The sequence below is a fragment of the Oryza sativa genome, chromosome 8, assembly GCF_034140825.1.
Source record: "Oryza sativa Japonica Group chromosome 8, ASM3414082v1".
NCBI classification, from domain to species: domain Eukaryota; kingdom Viridiplantae; phylum Streptophyta; class Magnoliopsida; order Poales; family Poaceae; genus Oryza; species Oryza sativa.
Window position 1 is genome coordinate 28,115,481 of NC_089042.1, and position 18,017 is coordinate 28,133,497.

Below are 18,017 nucleotides of genomic sequence, written 5' to 3' on the forward strand. Positions count from 1 at the left end.
GCTGTTCAGACTTATACATCTTGAATTCTTGATTGCAACATACATACACCATTCAGACATCAGACCAGTAGCGAGCTCACACAAGTGCTGCTCCATTCTCTTTGGATGAGGGCACAAAAAAAAGAGGCAAATATGTAGCAGTATACCAGACAAGTCAAAAAATGCCACAATTAGAAGAAAATAATGGAGCATATTTCACCCGCTAACTTGACACAACAAACACAGCAAAAGAAGAGCCATTCATATAGATCATTCATTGATTCATTCCATTCATATATATCTCTCATCAGATAATAATGTTGCTATGACAAAAAGGGCACAATCTTCTACTCCGTACAGATCAAAAAGATCACCCTCCAAAAAAGGCAGTTATACCTCACCCAGCAACTGAGTTCAAACGGCACAAAAATTTCTTGCCTATCATGAGATTGCATATGGTAGAAACTACGCGAAAACTAACATTTGTCTGGTGTTACTTACATCCCCCGAAATAGTCACATGGTTTTCCTCAGTTTAGTTCCAAAAGGTAGTGCAGGTGCATAAGGTGAGTAAAAGAAAGGAGAAACTGGACAGGAACTCTATCAGCAAGGCCCAAGTTAGTTCGCAACCTCTTCTGACTTCTCAGGCTTTGACAGGCGATACCACGCTATGGCACTGGCACCTAGAACACCAACAGCACCTGCGATGAGAGTGTAGTTCTTGTTCTTGACGGTCGACGCACCAGCAGTTGGGCCACCTTCGGCCTTCACATCAGCGGCAGGAGTAGATGAGCCTTGCTCTCCTGGGCTGGGACCCTGCAAGCATTTAGTATCTTGTAAGTTGCAACAACCAAATGATTAAAAGGTTCACAAATTCACAACCCACATAACAAGAAAACACAGCAAATTCATGGCCTGTAAACTCTACAGAATTTGGTAAAAGCAAGGCATGGCATAAACAAATTGCCTCTTCTCAGAGCAAGGGCAGATATTGAATGAAACTGGTATAAAAGTATAACACTATGATCAAAGTTTTGCAGGGCAAACTGATCTGTAGTTTTAAGCTGGGAATAAAATGGAAAGTAGTTATGAGAAACAGATATGCATGACTGCATACTTTTAAGTGGGGCAAAGATAATGTGCTTCACATACCTGGCGTGCAAGCTTCTCCAGCTTCTCTTGTTCCATTTTCTGCAGTACAGTGAAGAACATTCAGATATATTACACCCACAAGAGTATCAAGTGCCATTAACAGAATATGCCAAAGCAACCAGAAATCCTACAGAACTTAGGGAATAAGCAAACATACGATTCACCACTCATGCTAAGTGATTATGATGATCAACATCTCCTAATACGATGAAATTGCATCATAACAAACAGATAATGATATCAGATCCACCCCACATCATGTTGCAGCAAACTGGCATAGGGTTCTGAACCAACTATAAGCACATGCAGAAAGGAAGACAACACATAGCTAGCTAGGAGGTTAACCACACATGGTAACATAACTAGATTAAAATCCATAGTTTATTTTTCCTAAATTACCACCATCAATTGCACTAATTATGAAAGAAGATGGTTCAAGAAAAACATGAACTAGAAATTTCTTGAACAGCACTGCTAAAACTACAAACAACAATAGGCTAATTTCACGAGGAACATGCCACTAATTTGAACAGCACAGAAAGAAAAACAAAACCAAGAAAGATCAAGCGCAATTTCACGAGGAACATATTACTAATCTGAACAGCAATGAAAGAAAAACTAGACAAACTATCCCTCATGACTAGTACGCAAGCACATCTGACATTATCACACGCTGGCATAATTTTCTGAACCGCAAATACTCACATACCACCACACAAAGAAATATTACACATACCCACAGAGAAGAAAAGGTAACCATATGTCTAGATTAATCATCAAGTTTCAGAATTTCCCTAAACAACACCATTACACCAACAGGTGCACAAACAGCACAAGGATGAACAGATGAAAGTTGAAGCAAACTCAGCAGTTCGTACAGGAAAAACAGCCTCGTTTCAATTAGGAGCACATCCATTTCCCTGAACCATACCGCTCAACAAAATCATGCGCACCCACAATACTAGCAAAAAATCCTACGGTTCACGCGTCCCATCAGCCAAAATCCCTGAAGCGACGGAGCAAGAAGCGAACAGAAATCGACCCCCACCGCAACCGCAACACACACACACACCACTTGGACTTGGCACCATAAACCTCTATACAGCACACCAATACATCTCTAGTTGCATCTAGAGCACATCTACCGCGGCAAGAACAGCAAGAATCACGAGGGGAAGGAAGATTAGGGAAGAGAGTGGGGATGGATATACCTTGATGTAGATGTTCTCGGCAGCCTTCTCCTCGCCGAGCACCTTGCCGCCGGAGGAGAGGAGCCGCCGCGGTGCGAGCCTCGCCGCCAGCCTCGCCTGAACCCTGGAAGCCGCCGCCACCACCGCCATCGCCATCGAGCCGAGCGCCACGAGAAACCCTAGGAGACGCTTGCTCTCTCTCTCTCTCTCTCTCTCTCTCTGCTCTGCTCTGCTTCTACCTGCTCTCCTCCCACTCTCTCGCTTTTCTTCTTCTTGCGTTGGAAGAAAGCAGAGGCGAAGGCCAAGTTTATAGGAGGCCATCCTATCCGTACGATTGCCAGCCTGTCCGTACTCTGGCTGGGCTGTGGGCCGTGCCGTGCTTGGCCCAGCACGATTGCCGATGGGCCGGACGGCACGGTCCAAGCACGAGCATGGCCCGGCAGTCCATCTATTTTTCTTTTATTTTTCCCATGTATTCCTCATACTTTTTCATTTTTTTCCCGTATATTTTGTCATGTATTTCATATTTTCCCTTATTTTCACTAAATTTTAAACATATTTTACTATCTTTCTATATTTTTTACTATCATTATTTTTTTTATTTTTTTCGCTTTTTCTTTTTTCTGCTTCAGATTACAGATTTTAGTGGGCCATGCGGGCTGGTGGGCTGGCCACTGGGCCATTTGCCGCAACAAAAGGAAAAAGTACACCCAAGGTCCCTTAACTTGTCATCGAGATACAAAATCGTCCCACAATCGCAAAACCAGATATCGAGCGTCCTTCAACTAACAAAACCGTTCGCTTTTAGCCCCTCGATGGTTTTTGACCCCGGTTTTGTCCGACGTGGCAGCTGAGTCAGCGTGGACCCCATATGTCAAGATGCTACGTCATCTATTCCTTCCTCTTCTCTCAGTTTTCTCGTCGTCTGGGTGGGCAAACTGGCCGGCGGGTTGGGGAGGAAGTCGACGGGGCGAGGCGAGAGAGGAGGAGGTTCGGTGACGATGGCCGGCGACCGGCGATGAGGCAGCGGCGGTGTCCACGCAAGAGCAGGCGGGTCGGCGGAGCGGGAAAGCGACGGGTGGAGCGGCCCGTCGCATTTGCCTGCCGGAGGACCGGGAAAGCGGTGGGCGAAGCCGGCAACGGTGCAGACCGGAGCGGCCGGCCGGCGGAGCAGGCAGGCGCTGGGCACGCGCCGCCGTTGTCTCTTCCCCCTCTTTTCACCTACAAAAACCCTAGCTTAAAAATCTCGATCCCCCCCCCCCACCGGCTTCTAGAGATCTCCCAATCCACTCGATTCGATCCCGATTCAATCCAATCCAATCCAATCCGCCGAGAGGATGCTGCCGGGGTCGGTGGCGCCAGCTGCTTGGAGCGTCATGTTCATGCCGACGCAGACGGTGGGCACGGTGTTGTGCTGCATCTGCGGCGTGGCGATGCAGCCCAACCCGGCCAACATGTGCACGCGCTGCATCCGCGCCGGCGTCAACATCATCGAGGGCGTCCCACGCCACGCCGCTGTCTACTGCCCCGACTGTACCTCCTACCTCCAGCCCCCGCGCTCCTGGCTCCGTGCGGCCCCAGAGTCCCCCGAGCTCATGCAGATCCTCCTCCGCGGCCTCAACCGCCCCCTCGCCCGTCCCTCTCCAGCGCCGAGTTCGTCTTCTCCGAGCCCCACTCCAAGCGCCTCCACCTCAAGCTCCGCCAAGTGGATCCCTGTCCTCGATGGCGCCCACGCCCGCTCGCCCTCTCCCGTGCTGACGCCGGCGCTGAGGCCTTCTTCACCGCCACGGCACCGCCTGGCGAGCGAGGATAGGGTGAGGCGGCACGACGGCGAGCCACGCGTGAGCAAAGCGCGAGCGTGCCAGAGTCCACGTCCGCCACGAGGGGAGGGGATCCCGGAGACGGCGAGTCGGGAAAAGTGAGAGAGAGAGGGGGGGAAGGGAGAGAAGAGAGGAGGGGAAAGATAGATGATGTGGCATTCTGACATGTGGAGCCGACATGGGGCCCCACGCTGACTCAGCCACCACGTCGAACAAAACCGGGGTCAAAACCACCGAGGGACCTGAAGCGAACGGTTTTGTTAGTTGAGGGACGTCTGGTATCTGGTTTCAGGGGCGGAGCTATGTATTAGGGGGGTGCCCAGGAACCCGGTCAAGAAATTTTTTTAGCTATACCTCACCTATTTTAACCATGTATGCACCCCCCTCAATACAAACTTAGGCACCTGCATCAGCTTAAACTCGATCTAAAGTAGAGTAAATTAAGCAAGTGGCACCACCCTCCATTTCGCTCTAGCTCCGCCCTGACTGGTTTTGCGATTGGGGGACGATTTTGTATCTGGATGGCAAGTTGAGGGACCTTGGGTGTACTTTTTTCCGCAACAAAATCCTTGGTCTGAGGCCTTGGTACATGGGCTGGCACGGCACGGCCCGCTACAGTTGCATGCATAACGGGCCGTGCTGGGTTGGGCCACCCATTCGCTGTCCCGTGTTTGCCCTTGGGGTAACTCCCCGCCGTCCGATCGGATCGGACGGTAGAAACGGCACGTGGCTCGCTATATAAGAGTCTCCCACCTCTTCTCAAAGCCCTAGCGCCGCCGCCGTCGCAGCCTCCCTTCTCCTCTGCTCGCCCCGCCGCCGCCGCCGTCTCCGCGCCACCGCCGCCCCCGAGATGGTAATCTCTCTCACTCTTCTCGCCTCTGGAGTGGACTTGTTCGACGCGGCGTGTCGTTGATAAGCTCTCTCGTCTCTGTCGCTGCAGGCCCCGAAGAAGGACAAGGCCCCGCCGCCGTCGTCGAAGCCGGCCAAGTCCGGCGGTGGCAAGCAGAAGAAGAAGGTGACGCTGTCTCCCTGTCTCGATTGTTGCTAGTTCTTTTTTGTTGGTTCTCATGGGTGGATCGCATATGTTGTTGATTGGTACAGAAGTGGAGCAAGGGAAAGCAAAAGGAGAAGGTGAACAACTCGGTGCTGTTCGACCAGGCCACCTACGACAAGCTGCTCTCCGAGGTGCCCAAGTACAAGCAGATCACCCCCTCCGTTCTCTCTGAGAGACTCAGGGTAATTTATCTCCTCTCTTACATCTCTTTTATCAGATTGCTACTGTAGGAATTTAGGGGCGTTCAGCTTTCTCTCTTAGTTATATCATGGATTTGTATAAATTATCTGATGATTGTGCTGTGTATTTTGCAATGTGGCTAATAACTATGATGGATGTAGTATGTAACCTCCTGGCTGGTCATTTTGGATGCCTTTTGCCTACTCAGTAATCCCTGACAGCTGAATACAGTACTTACTAAAGGTTCATGTTGTTTGTTTCATGCTGGCATGTTGATTGTTTATTGAATGGCATGTATGCTATCATTCCTAATTATATATCGAGTATTGCAAAGTGTGTTGTGCATGCTAAATGTTCTTTTATACATGTTGTGGATGGTACTCAGCATGGCTTTTTGTGTTTGCCGGTGATAAATTCATGCATTGTGTTTTCTGTATGATTATTGTCTGCTCATATAATCTTGTTCATGTGGGACGTTCATTGTTGACTTCCTTTGTCATTCTGAACCATGATCATACAACATTACTACTTCCTCTTCCCATATAATAGCTAGCTAGCTCATGCCTTCAAATTTGTAGCCACAATATACAGCAAAGATAGATAGTATCTAAGCTGGCTCATATATGCCTCCTTTGTTTCCAGTTTCTGTTACTTTTTTTCTGTACACCTAGTGTAGGTGTATGCTTCTGAGTTTAATTGCATAATCATACTTGTATGATCTAACGCTTAGCTTACTGGGCACTTGCTGATCTCTGAACCATCCCAATACTCTGCTTTGCATCTTGTTCTGTACAATAGTTACTTAACTAAAATCGACTTGCCATTTCCTTGCAGATCAACGGGTCCCTGGCTCGTAGGGCCATCAATGATTTAATGACACGGGGCCTAATCCGCATGGTCTCGGTTCACTCAAGCCAGCAGATCTACACCAGGGCAACCAACACCTAAGTGTGAGGGTGACATGCATCTTTGTTTGCCCTGAATGTGTACGGGGGGCTTGCCTACTCTAGAACAGCTGTTACCTTTGTCGAGTTTGCTAATGTTATGTTAAATGAGCTACTTGTGATGGTCAGCATCTCTATATGGCTGAAACATTTCAGAGATTTTGGTTATTAGTTGAGTACTGTTCTTGTTTGCCCTATATAACTTTTTCCGCCCTCCCTCTCGGTGTTCGTTTGGCTGGTTGAATCATGTTGGTATCATAGGTGTTTCTTGTTGCGACGGTATAATTGAGTTTCGGTACTTTTGGTATTTGTTCGTCTGTCGGTTGAGGCTCTGTTCTTTTGCTTGGGTTGGGAACCCATCCCTCCAGTACGGAAAACGGAGCAGTTCATTAGTACGTGATTAATTAATTATTTGCTAATTTTTTTTCAAAAATGGATCAATATGATTTTTTTAAACAATTTTCATATATAAACTTTTTGCAAAAAACACACCGTTTAGTAGTTTGAAAAGCGTGCGCGCGGAAAACGAGATGGAGGAGTTGGGAACTCCAGGAAACGAACAGAGCCTGAGTGCGGTTGTTCTCAACCCATGCTGCCTTCATCAATCGAGTTCATAACAGTTGTTAGGTTGGTAGCGTCAGCGAGAACGTCTTGGACCATTGCTGAACCTGAATGACTGAATGTTGTGTATGGACAGTATGGTTGGCAAAGATTCTAACATTGCGTTGGTCACAGTATTCTGGGCACTGGAGTGTTTGCTGTTTCACTGTGCTGTTGAACATTGTAAGTGACTGAACATGGTCTCGGTGTACGGTTGATCAGAACAATTTTTGTTGAATTCAAATTCGGAATCGTTCAGAATAAAATCATTTTAAGTTTGTTAATAATGACTGGATGTGGTGTACGTCCTGAATAAAATCAGGGTGTGCGTTGTAGGTTTCAGTAACATCGTTCAGAACAAAGTGAACCAAGATCACCGTTCTGAACACAAAACATGTCCGCAAACTTGCAGTGCCAGCTGAACAAGTTCACATGCTCAACAGTTACAGATAGAGAGTAAACAGCTAAACAGAGGCCTGCGAAATTTTAGCAACACTTTGACATCTAATTCATACCTCATTCAGATTTTCTCTCTTTCTTTATGTCCTTTATTTTCCTCACGTTTTGCCTTTTCTTTTCGTATGAGTCATTTTTTTTTTGTGCCCATAGCTATATGGGAATGCTTCTAAGCGGACCGAGCCACATGAACATGTGCACCGCTGTAACGCTCATTGTAGCGAGGAGCCACGCAGTGTCAAGCGTGGCTGTCGCGCCCTTCTCACTCCATGGTTTGTTGAAGAAGAGAGGAGTGACAACAATTGCCCTGTTGCTATAATACTCCCTCCGTTTCAAAATGTTTGATGCCGTTAACTTTTTTTTAAATATGTTTGACCGTTCGTCTTATTCAAAAATTTTAAGTAATTATTAATTATTTTCCTATCATTTGATTCATTATTAAATACATTCTTATGTAGGCATATAATTTTACATATTTCACAAAAGTTTCTAAATAAGACAAACGGTCAAACATGTAGTAAAAAGTCAACGGTGTCAAACATTTTGAAACGGAGGGAGTACTAAGAGAGAGGGTGTGTCAAAGGATATATAGATGAATGGTGGCGACTCAAAAGAGCAAAGGGCAAGACGAGGAACAACACCAAGCGATTGGGTATGGTCGATCACATTGACTCTCCCGAGAAAAATCTCCCTGTAGCTAGAGGCAAAAACATCTACTCACATCAGAAAAAAAATGAAAGGAAAGAAAGGAAATGAGACAAATGGGATTAAATGGCACGATCGAAAACAATTCATACGCTCGGTGGAAATAATATAGAATGCACATAAGCTGGGTTTTTAAATATTATGAGGCATGTGACTTGAGTACCAAATTCTGAATTTTTTCTCTTGTAAGTTGTTTATATTGAAGCGACTTGCAAGGCTATAAGACAATATAAGAAATAATTTTAGAATTGCACTTGTTCAGATTTGATTTTTTGAGCTACGACCGATAAGCTGCAGAAATATGAACGAAGTAGACAAAAAATAATTTGTGGATAAAATTTTTTGTTCACGGTTTAAAAGTCGTCATTGGTTTCTACAAAAAATAAAGAAGAAAAAGACATATTAGAAATTTGACTCAAACTTAGTTTTATAATTCGAAATTTTGGCTATAACTAACACAAGTGGATACATATATTTAAGTACAGCTTATACATATAGAGGTAGTGTTATCGTTGCTACCTACCTTACTATAAACTAAACAAGTATATCTGCACTTGGGCAGGCTAGAAACAAGCATACGAGTAACATTTTAGACAGGCTAAACGCTAGCTCCAAAAACTGAGTCTGAAAATTAGAAAATGACAAAAAAAACTAAATTTATTAGAAAATTAAGGCACATTTGAAACATGTAGGTCGTGGGAATAATGGAGGGCGAAACATTAGGGGAGTGAAGTAATATGCCCAAACACACACTGCTTTGATCAATTACAAAAAAAAAAAACATATAGCCATATGCGGTGAATTTGTTATATCAAATATCAACTAAACGTTCCCCGCAAAAAAAAATATCAACTAAACGTTCACTAAAATCCTTTTTTCTTGTGATAAAACGCTAAATTTATAGTTTTATGCACATAATATTGAAGCCTTTTATATTTTTAGGTATAAGATTAGTATAGAAATGGTACAAATACGACGTGCTTACATGCTTAAAAACATGCATGGATATTAAAGCTCAAGAATGGTCTAGATTAAAGTTACTCAGCTAATTGATCATCATAAGCGAGGGACAATATCGTCTAGGAAATGAAGCCCATATCTACCCAAAACTAATGCGCATGTTCTTGTATTGATAGTTTGATACATAGGATGTTACTGTGACAGATCAATCGTGATGTGATGGGTAGGGACGGGTCTAGAGGGGATTGAATACCCATGTTTTAGAAAATAGCTTTCTACTTAAACATAGGCAATCATAAAACTTAAGAAGTACATCTTATTTTTCATCAATGACATATTATAGTGTAATAAATATTGAATAACCACCATCAAAATCTTACGTCTGCCTTTGATGGCGGGCGCTAGCTCCGGTGGGCAGCGTCATCCGCTTCTATTATTCCTCTCCTGAGCAATTTGGCAGTGCTTGCTTCCTTCGGTGAACAGTCCATCCCCTTTCTCCACGAGCCACTATGCTGTTGCTTCTTCTGATCCACCATCTGTTGCGTAGCCTACCGCCATGTCCTCCACGTTGGCGACTACGAAAGTGACCTATATGACATGCACTTGTGCCTCCCTGGCATCTCCTTTATTCTACCGCCAGCACACCACTCCACGCCACGTCCCCTTCCTTTGCATGCTGACGGAGCGTGGGGCTCCTCACCGGGAGACCGCGCAGGCCCCCCTTTGCCGGTTCGGCCGGGGACCCTGGGCGAGATTCTAAGCTTCTAGTCTGTGGAAGGTTCGCGAGAATGGAAGAAGCACAAGACACGGGCGATGTATACAGGTTCGGGCCGCTGAGAAACGTAATACCCTACTCCTGTGTTCTGGTGGATCTGTGTATGAAGAAGCTACAAAGAGCTGGAGAGTCAGAGAGCTTTTACTCTAAAAACCCTCTCCTCTGGTTCTCAATCCAGCCTCCATCGTTCTCCCTCCCCTCTCTAAGTGGGCAAGGTCCTCCTTTTATACCTCAAGGGGATACCGCATGCACCATCTCTCTCTTTTGTCTGGGGACTTATCCTATCTTTTCTCCAACTTGACTTGCCTTCTCTTCATAAATGGACGGAGATTTGTATGGTTGCCGTCCGAATGACCTTCTGATGGGACGGCCCATACCTACCTCCACTTCCGCCGGAAGCAGGCGCGACGTGGGAACATGGCTGTCTGCTGACGACATGACCAGTGTCAGACCGGTCACAAATCGGTCATTCTTGTCCACCACGTGTCAGTTTAGCAATCTGCATGTTCGCCCTTCTTCATACAATATCTTGCTTGTAATGGTTAGGATGAAGCCTGGCATATATCTGACCGGGACCAACGTGCCATCTCCAGGAGGTAACACGCCGGCTCCGGCTAGGGACGAGTGCTTGGAGGCTCTCATCCTGACGGGATGGGGCGAGGCGTGTGTCAGACCGCCTGTCGCCACCTAACCCACGATCTGATCGGTCTGTGACTGGTCACAGACCGGATAAACGAGCGCGCTGCACTGCGTTACATGCGGCGTGACGCGCTCGTCCAAACCGCAATAAATGCGGTTAGGTGAGCCCTACTGCGCTCACCTAACCCATACACGCGGCGTAAGACCTACAAGGGGTCGGGGCGCCTCAGCCCTCGGGGCCGAAACGGGAGCGCGACCCCTCGGGGAGACAAAGAGGGGGGCGGCCACATCACCCTCGGGCCCGACCCCCCCAAGGGGGTCAAGCCTCGTGGGTGATTGCTCCTGCCCAAGCCGCTAGTCATGATACTCCCGGTCCCATGTCACCGACAGTAGCCCCCCGCGTTATGCCAGGGCGATCGCCCTTCTCAAGGGAAGCGGTCGGGCGTGACGCCACTTCCAAAAGCCTGGTGACAGGTGGGACCGGTCTCCACAGTTGGGCAGAAACCCAACGGTCGCAAATCACGCACTCCGGCAACGGTAACTCGACTGTCAATAATGAGCGGCCTCTTCAAGACTGCCACATTACTCAAGTAGCACGCGAATCGGGACGAGTCGGTTCGTTTTGCCTGGAGATATGGTGATGGCGCTTCGGTCGGCGAGCGTAATTAACGCGCGCACGATATGTTCCATCTCGACTGCCACAACCGCATATCCACCTCATGCGCCGCCAGAGGGCGAATGGGATTAGTGGAAGCGTGGGCGCGAGAAACGAGGGAGCGAGATAGTGGGCGCGAGAAGCGAGGAGCCGGGCACAACGTTGGCAAGGGTATAAAGACACCGAGGAAGAGATTTGCTTCCTTCCTCTCGCCATTATTCCCCTTGTCTTCGCCGCTTGTGCCCTAACTCCTTGTTTCCTGTGCCCTACCTTCGCCACACGCGCTCGCTCTCAAACATCTCTTCTTCCGGCGTCATGGCACGGGGCTCCGCTCTGCTCGATGGTAGCGTGCTGCCGCCTTCCCGCATCGTGAGCGAGAGGCAGGCCGGGCTGCCGCGCCGCTTCATGCCGGAATCTGCCACCGGCCGGGAGATAGTCACGCTGGGCGAGGGACGCCCGGCGCCATGCTACCCGGGGCGGTCCGTCTTCTTCCTCCCTTTTGCAATGGCAGGGCTGGTTCCGCCATTTTCTTCTTTCTTCATGGATGTTCTGGAGTTTTACGATCTCCAGATGGCGCACCTTACCCCCAATGCGGTAATGACATTGGCCATCTTCGCGCACCTTTGCGAGATGTTCATCGGGGTGCGCCCATCCCTTCGGCTGTTCCGGTGGTTCTTCACCGTACAGCCGGTGTCGCCGCCGTCGGTGGTTGGTGGCTGCTACTTCCAGCCGCGGGGGCCGGTGCTGAACCGCTACATTCCCTGCGTCCTCCGCAAGAAGTGGGATGACTGGAAGAGCGACTGGTTTTACACTCCCCTCGCCGACGAAGCGCGCCTCCGACTTCCGAGCCAGCCCCCGGCGCAGGCCTCCGGCTGGCGGGCGCCGGTAGATCTGGGAGATGGTTATGACGCCGTCCTCGACCGCCTGGCGGGCCTGCGATCCCAGGGGCTCACAGGGGCCATGGTGTACGGCGACTACCTTCGTCGCCGGATTGCGCCGCTCCAGCGGCGCGCCCGGGGCGCCTGGGAGTACACCGGGTCCGAAGACTACATGAGGACCCACCAGGGAGTCAGATGGGACTGGGCTCCTGAGGACTTCAAGATAGTGGTCCAACGGGTGCTGAATCTCAGCTCCGTGGAGGCATCCCTCATTCCCCAAGGAGTCCTCCCCCTCTGCAGCGATCCAGATCGCGCCTCCATCCTGACCATCATGCAGGCGGTCGGGGCGTCGGAGGAGCGGGCTCCTCGAGGCCACGATGGCGCGGGCGGGAGCCGCAGGGGGGAACAATCTACCCCGGGAGGGGGTCGTGCTTCTGGGCCCCGCGATGGGGGCCCGGGGAGCAGCCGCCCTGCCGACGCCCGGGGGAAGAGGAAGCAGGAAGGAACCCCTCCCCCATCTCCTCCCCGAGGGGGCGGGGCGGCGCGTGCCAGCAGCAGGCGCCCGGAGGGGGCCACGCCGACGTCGCAGCCTGAGGGGGAGCGAAAGAAGAAGCGGCTCCGCAAGATGGGGGGGACAGAACCATCCCGGGGAAACCTTATTTCCCCTCCAAGGTGGTCGTTTAACCGACCCCCTCGCAGGTTCGTCCCACACCCATCGTGGCTGTATTCATTCTCTCAACGCGAGTTTTCACTCACCCATCTTGTTTGTCTTCTGGTCTTTCTTCTGTTTCAGCGAGATCCCGTCGCGTCCCTCCCGCCATTCCAAGTCCGGCCAGTCTGAGGCCGAGGATCCGGCGACCGCAGAGGACCGGAGGCGGGAATCTGACCGGCGAGAAGCCGCGGATCGCCTACGGGAAGCCGAGGAGGCCGCTCGGGAGGCCGCCCGGGCTCGCCAGGCCGAGGAAGCCGCTCGGGAGGAGGCCGGACTCCGCCAGGCCGAGGCGACGACATCCTCCGAGACGACCCGTGAAACTGACCGGCAAGAGGCCGCGGATCGCCTTCGGGAAGCCGAGGAAGCTGCCCAGGTGGCCGTCCGAGCTCGCCAAGCTGAAGAAGCCGCTCGGGAGGAGGCCAGACTTCGCCAGGCCGAGGCGACGACGACTTCCGAGGCAGCTCGCGACGAGGCCGCGGGCGCATCGCTTGGGCCCACTCCCTCGTGCGACGCTCAGGACAAGCCAGGTCCGGGGGACATCCCCGAGTCCGGCACGTCCATCGGCGGGCCGAGCCGCGCGGCATCTTCTCCGAGGCGGCTCTCCCCCACGCCTTCCGTTGCCCCACTGAACGCAGAGCCCCTTCTGCAGGCCTTGGCCGTCGCAAACACCACGGTGTTGGACGGGTTAAGTGCCCAGATGGAGGCCCTGCAAGCAGAGCGGGCGGAGCTCGATGCCGCATGGGCGCGTGTCGAAGAGGGGCGACGCTCGGTGGAGGCCATGGTGGAGGTGGGCCGCAAGGCACACCGCCGGCACGCCTCAGAGCTCGAAGCCCGTCGGAAGGTGCTGGGGGAGGTCGCCAAGGAGGTGGAGGAGGAGCGGGGGGCTGCCCTCATCGCCACCACCGTGATGAACGAGGCGCAGGACACCCTCCGCCTTCAATACGGGAGCTGGGAGGCGGAGCTAGGGAAGAAGCTCGACGCCGCCCGGGGGGGTCCTTGACGCTGCCGCTGCCCGAGAACGGCGGGCGGCGGAGACCGAAGTGGCATCCCGGCGGCGCGAAGAAGCCCTTGAGGCCCGTGCCATGGCGCTGGAAGAGCGTGCCTGCGCCGTGGATAGGGACCTGGCGGACCGCGAGGCCGCCGTTGCCATCCGGGAGGCAACGCTGGCGGCGCACGAGGCCGCCTGCGCCGAAGAGGAGTCCGCGCTCCGCCTCCGCGAGGACGCGCTCACCGAGCGGGAGCGAGCTCTCGGAGAGGCCGAAGCGGCGGCGCAACGGCTGGCGGACAGCCTGTCCCTCCGCGAGGCAGCGCGGGAGGAGCAGGCGCGCCGTAATCTGGAAGGTGTCCGCGCCGAGAGGGCCGCACTGAACCAGCGGGCCGCTGAACTCGAGGCACAGGCAAAGGAGCTGGACGCGAGGGCGCGCAGCGGCGGGGCGGCCGCGGGCGAAAGCGACTTAGCCGCCCGCCTCGCAGCTGCCGAACACACCATCGCCGATCTGCAGGGCGCGCTAGACTCGTCCGCCGGGGAGGTCGAGGCCCTCCGCTTGGCAGGCGAGGTAGGGCCCGGCATGCTTCGGGACGCCGTCTCCCGTCTAGACCGCGCCGGGCGGCAGGCGGGTCTCTGGGGCAGGCGGACTGCGAAGTACGCCGCCAACCAGGGGGGCCTCGCCCAGCGCCTCTCGGAGATGGCCGGGACTCTCCAACGGCTCCCCGAGGAGCTCGAGAGGACGATTAAGTTATCCTCGAGGGACCTCGCCCGAGGAGCGGTGGAGCTCGTACTGGCGAGTTACCAGGCCAGGGATCCCGACTTCTCCCCATGGACGGCGCTGGACGAGTTCCCTCCCGGGACCGAGGACGGCGCGCGCGCGCAGGTCCGGGATGCCGCCGACCACATCGTCCACAGCTTCGAGGGTTCGGCCCCTCGGCTCGCGTTCGCCCTCAACTCCGACGAGGAGGACGATGACGGCGGAGTGGGCGGCAGTGGCGACGAGGCTGGCGACCCGGGTGCATCGGATTGAGCCCCCAGGCCCCCGCCAATCTTTAAATAGTTTCTTCTTCCGAGGCCTTCGGGCCCCCTTATTGTATAGACTAATTTAATCTGCAATCAAATAAAGAGGAAATTTTTGTGTCAATTCTATTTGTTGTGTGTATGAGACGAGGATGGTCTGTGCCGCAGTCCTTTTGTGTCTTGGCTTGAACAAGGGCTCGTGCCCAGGTCCCAGTCCTCAAATGGCTCGGGTCGGGACTCGTGCCTGGGGAGATCCACATGTCGAGACTGGCCAGGCCAGGAGCGTGGTGACCGAGGGTTATGGGTGACCCGATTGTGGGTTTTTGCCGATTCCCCCCCGGAGTTCACCACGCCCCGGGGCACGGCTCGGTTCTGGGCCCCTTTTGGCGATTTTAGCCGACCCGAGCCCCCGAGGGCAGGATTGAGCACGAGTGACCTATTTCAAGTCAAGATTCTTCAAAAGGAAATAACAGCACAGATACAGCCTTTAGGAAATTGAAAATGCTTTTATTGAAATACAGATATAAGAGAAATAAAAATATGCATGTGTGGTAGCCCCCGGCCAACCCTGCACGCCCGAGGGGGGGTGCGGGGTTGGCCCGAGCCCGAAACCTGACACCCGATCCCCCTTAGGGGTAGAAGCGACGAAGGTGTTCGATGTTCCACGGGTTAGGCAGCTCTGTGCCGTCGCCCGTGGCCAGCCGAACGGAGCCCGGCCGGGGGACGCCGATCACTCGATACGGACCCTCCCACATTGGTGAGAGCTTGCTCAATCCAGCACGCGTTTGGACGCGGCGTAGGACGAGGTCGTCGACGCAGAGTGATCGGGCCCGGACGTGGCGCTGATGGTAGCGCCGCAGGCTCTGCTGGTAGCGCGCGGCTCGGAGGGCCGCGCGCCGCCTTCGCTCCTCCAAGTAGTCGAGGTCATCTCTGCGCAGCTGATCTTGATCAGCCTCGCAGTACATGGTGGCCCGAGGGGACCTCAGGGTGAGCTCGGATGGGAGAACCGCTTCCGCGCCGTATACGAGAAAGAAAGGCGTTTCCCCGGTTGCTCGGCTTGGTGTGGTTCGGTTCGCCCAGAGCACCGCTGGCAACTCCTCGATCCACGAATCGCCGTGCTTCTTGAGGATGCTGAAGGTCTTGGTTTTAAGGCCTTTGAGGATTTCCGCATTGGCGCGTTCCACTTGGCCATTGCTTCTGGGGTGGGCGGGTGAGGCGAAGCAGAGCTTGATGCCCATGTCTTCGCAGTAGTCACCGAAAAGCTCACTAGTGAATTGGGTGCCGTTATCCGTAATAATACGGTTAGGCACTCCAAACCGGGCTGTGATGCCCTTAATGAATTTAAGTGTGGAGTGCTTATCGATCTTGACGACCGGATAAGCCTCGGGCCACTTAGTGAACTTGTCGATCGCGACATACAGATACTCAAACCCGCCCGGGGCCCGCCTAAACGGTCCCAGGATATCGAGCCCCCAGACAGCAAATGGCCATGAAAGTGGTATGATCTGCAGGGCCTGGGCCGGCTGATGGATTTGCTTGGCGTGGAATTGACACGCTCTGCATCGCCGGACCAGGTCGACCGCATCATTGAGAGCTGTCGGCCAATAGAAACTTTGACGAAAGGCTTTGCCAACCAAGGTGCGCGAGGCGGAGTGGGCTCCGCATTCGCCTTCATGGATATCGGCAAGAAGCTCGACGCCTTGTTCCCGAGGAATGCACTTCAGGAGGATTCCGTTAGCCGCGCGCCGATAGAGGGTCCCTTCTACCAGCACGTAGCGTTTGGAGATGCGCTGGACGCGTTCACTCCCTTCGCGATCCTCGGGTAGAGTCTTATCTGTGAGGTATGCTTGGATCTCAGCGATCCAAGCAATCAATCTAAGGGAGCTGGGAGCGCTCCCCTCGGGTCCCGAGGCCTGGACTCCGACGGGCCTCGGGGGCCGGTCAGGCGCGTCCGTCTCCCCTAAGGGGTCGGGTCGCGCCGACGGCTGGGCAAGCCTTTCTTCAAAGGCGCCCGGTGGGGTCTGGGCTCGCGAGGAAGCGAGCCGTGAGAGTTCGTCGGCAATCGTGTTATCCCGTCTGGGCACGTGCCGAAGCTCTATCCCGTCGAAATGGCGCTCCATACGCCGTACTTGGCGTACGTAAGCGTCCATCTGCGGGTCAGAGCACCGGTACTCCTTACAGACCTGATTAACGACCAGCTGGGAGTCGCCTAATACCAGGAGGCGACGGATCCCCAGTCCAGCTGCCACCCTGAGTCCCGCAAGGAGTCCCTCATACTCTGCCATATTATTGGTCGCCCGAAAGTCAAGGCGAACCAGGTATCTGAGGACGTCTCCGCTCGGCGAGGTCAACGTGACCCCCGCACCGGCGCCCTGAAGAGACAGGGAGCCGTCGAACTGCATCACCCAGTGGGCGGTGTGAGGCAGCTGCGAGGGGCCCGAGCTGGCCTCGGGGACTGAGACGGGCTCGGGAGCCGGGGTCCACTCTGCCACAAAATCGGCGAGGGCCTGGCTCTTGATAGCGTGACGTGGTTCAAAGTGCAAATCGAACTCAGAAAGTTCAATTGCCCATTTCACCACCCGTCCTGTACCCTCTCGATTATGCAAGATTTGGACGAGGGGGTAAGACGTAACCACCGTGACCCGATGCGCCTGGAAATAATGGCGCAGTTTCCTCGAAGCCATCAGAATAGCGTAAAGCATCTTCTGGGCCTGAGGGTATCGGGTCTTGGCGTCCCGGAGGGCCTCACTAACAAAGTAGACGGGCCGCTGCACCTTTCGGTGGGGCCGATCCTCTTCGCCAGGGGTCGCATCCCTGGGGCGCTCTTCGTCCAAGCGGCCTCGCGGGGCGCACTTGTCTTCTGTGCCGACGACCTCGGGGTCGGAGGACGACAAGGGCGGCCTTCCCACAGTGGCCTCGGGGCCGTCCTGGGGGTCGGGGGCTCCTGGCGTCGTCGGACAAGCGGGCAAAGGGCCAACTCCGGTCGTCAGGGGCCTTAGGCCACCGTTCGGCTCGGGGGCCTCTTCTCCCTGCTCTCTCCCGGGCCAAGTCGGCACAGGGTTAGCCTCGGGGTCAGAGGGCGATAGGTGCGGCCTTCCCGCAGTGGCCGCCGGGCCATCCTGGGGGTCGGGGGCACCTGGCACCGTCTGACAAGCGGGCAGAGGGCCAGTTCCGGTCGTCGGGGGCCTTGGGCCACCGTTCGGCTCGGGGGCCTCTCCTCCCTGCTCTCTCCCGGGCCAAGCCAGCACAGGGTGGAGATGCGCGGAATGAGGATTGTCCTCATCGCGCTCCACAACCAACGCTGCACTAAC

At 53.6% G+C, this 18,017-nt stretch overlaps 2 protein-coding genes across 2 annotated transcripts; one reads left to right on the plus strand and one right to left on the minus strand.

Moving 5' to 3' along the window:
• Positions 1-245: 245 nt before the first annotated feature.
• Positions 246-2,557, minus strand: LOC4346313 (uncharacterized protein At2g27730, mitochondrial). The gene is made up of 3 exons (XM_015793906.3): positions 2,342-2,557; positions 1,131-1,169; positions 246-794 (listed from the first exon to the last, which is right to left on the minus strand). Exons 1-3 carry the CDS (start codon positions 2,474-2,476, stop codon positions 597-599), a joined length of 372 nt encoding a protein of 123 aa, XP_015649392.1. The 5' UTR covers positions 2,477-2,557; the 3' UTR covers positions 246-596.
• A 2,405-nt stretch (positions 2,558-4,962) lies between these two features.
• On the plus strand, positions 4,963-6,534 carry LOC4346314 (small ribosomal subunit protein eS25y). Its single transcript, XM_015793907.3, has 4 exons — positions 4,963-4,993; positions 5,081-5,155; positions 5,242-5,376; positions 6,209-6,534. Exons 1-4 carry the CDS (start codon positions 4,991-4,993, stop codon positions 6,320-6,322), a joined length of 327 nt encoding a protein of 108 aa, XP_015649393.1. The 5' UTR covers positions 4,963-4,990; the 3' UTR covers positions 6,323-6,534.
• The last annotated feature ends 11,483 nt before the right edge of the window (positions 6,535-18,017 follow it).

Bases quoted from the DNA above. Each gene is read 5' to 3' on its own strand.
- LOC4346313 (XM_015793906.3), bottom strand. From the start codon at position 2,476: ATGGCGATGGCGGTGGTGGCGGCGGCTTCCAGGGTTCAGGCGAGGCTG. The intron at 1,170-2,341 runs GTATATCCATCC...ACTGTACTGCAG, and splicing joins CCGAGAACATCTACATCAAG to AAAATGGAACAAGAGAAGCT. The intron at 795-1,130 runs GTATGTGAAGCA...AAATGCTTGCAG, and splicing joins TGGAGAAGCTTGCACGCCAG to GGTCCCAGCCCAGGAGAGCA.
- LOC4346314 (XM_015793907.3), top strand. The intron at 5,156-5,241 runs GTGACGCTGTCT...TGATTGGTACAG, and splicing joins GTGGCAAGCAGAAGAAGAAG to AAGTGGAGCAAGGGAAAGCA. The intron at 5,377-6,208 runs GTAATTTATCTC...ATTTCCTTGCAG, and splicing joins TTCTCTCTGAGAGACTCAGG to ATCAACGGGTCCCTGGCTCG.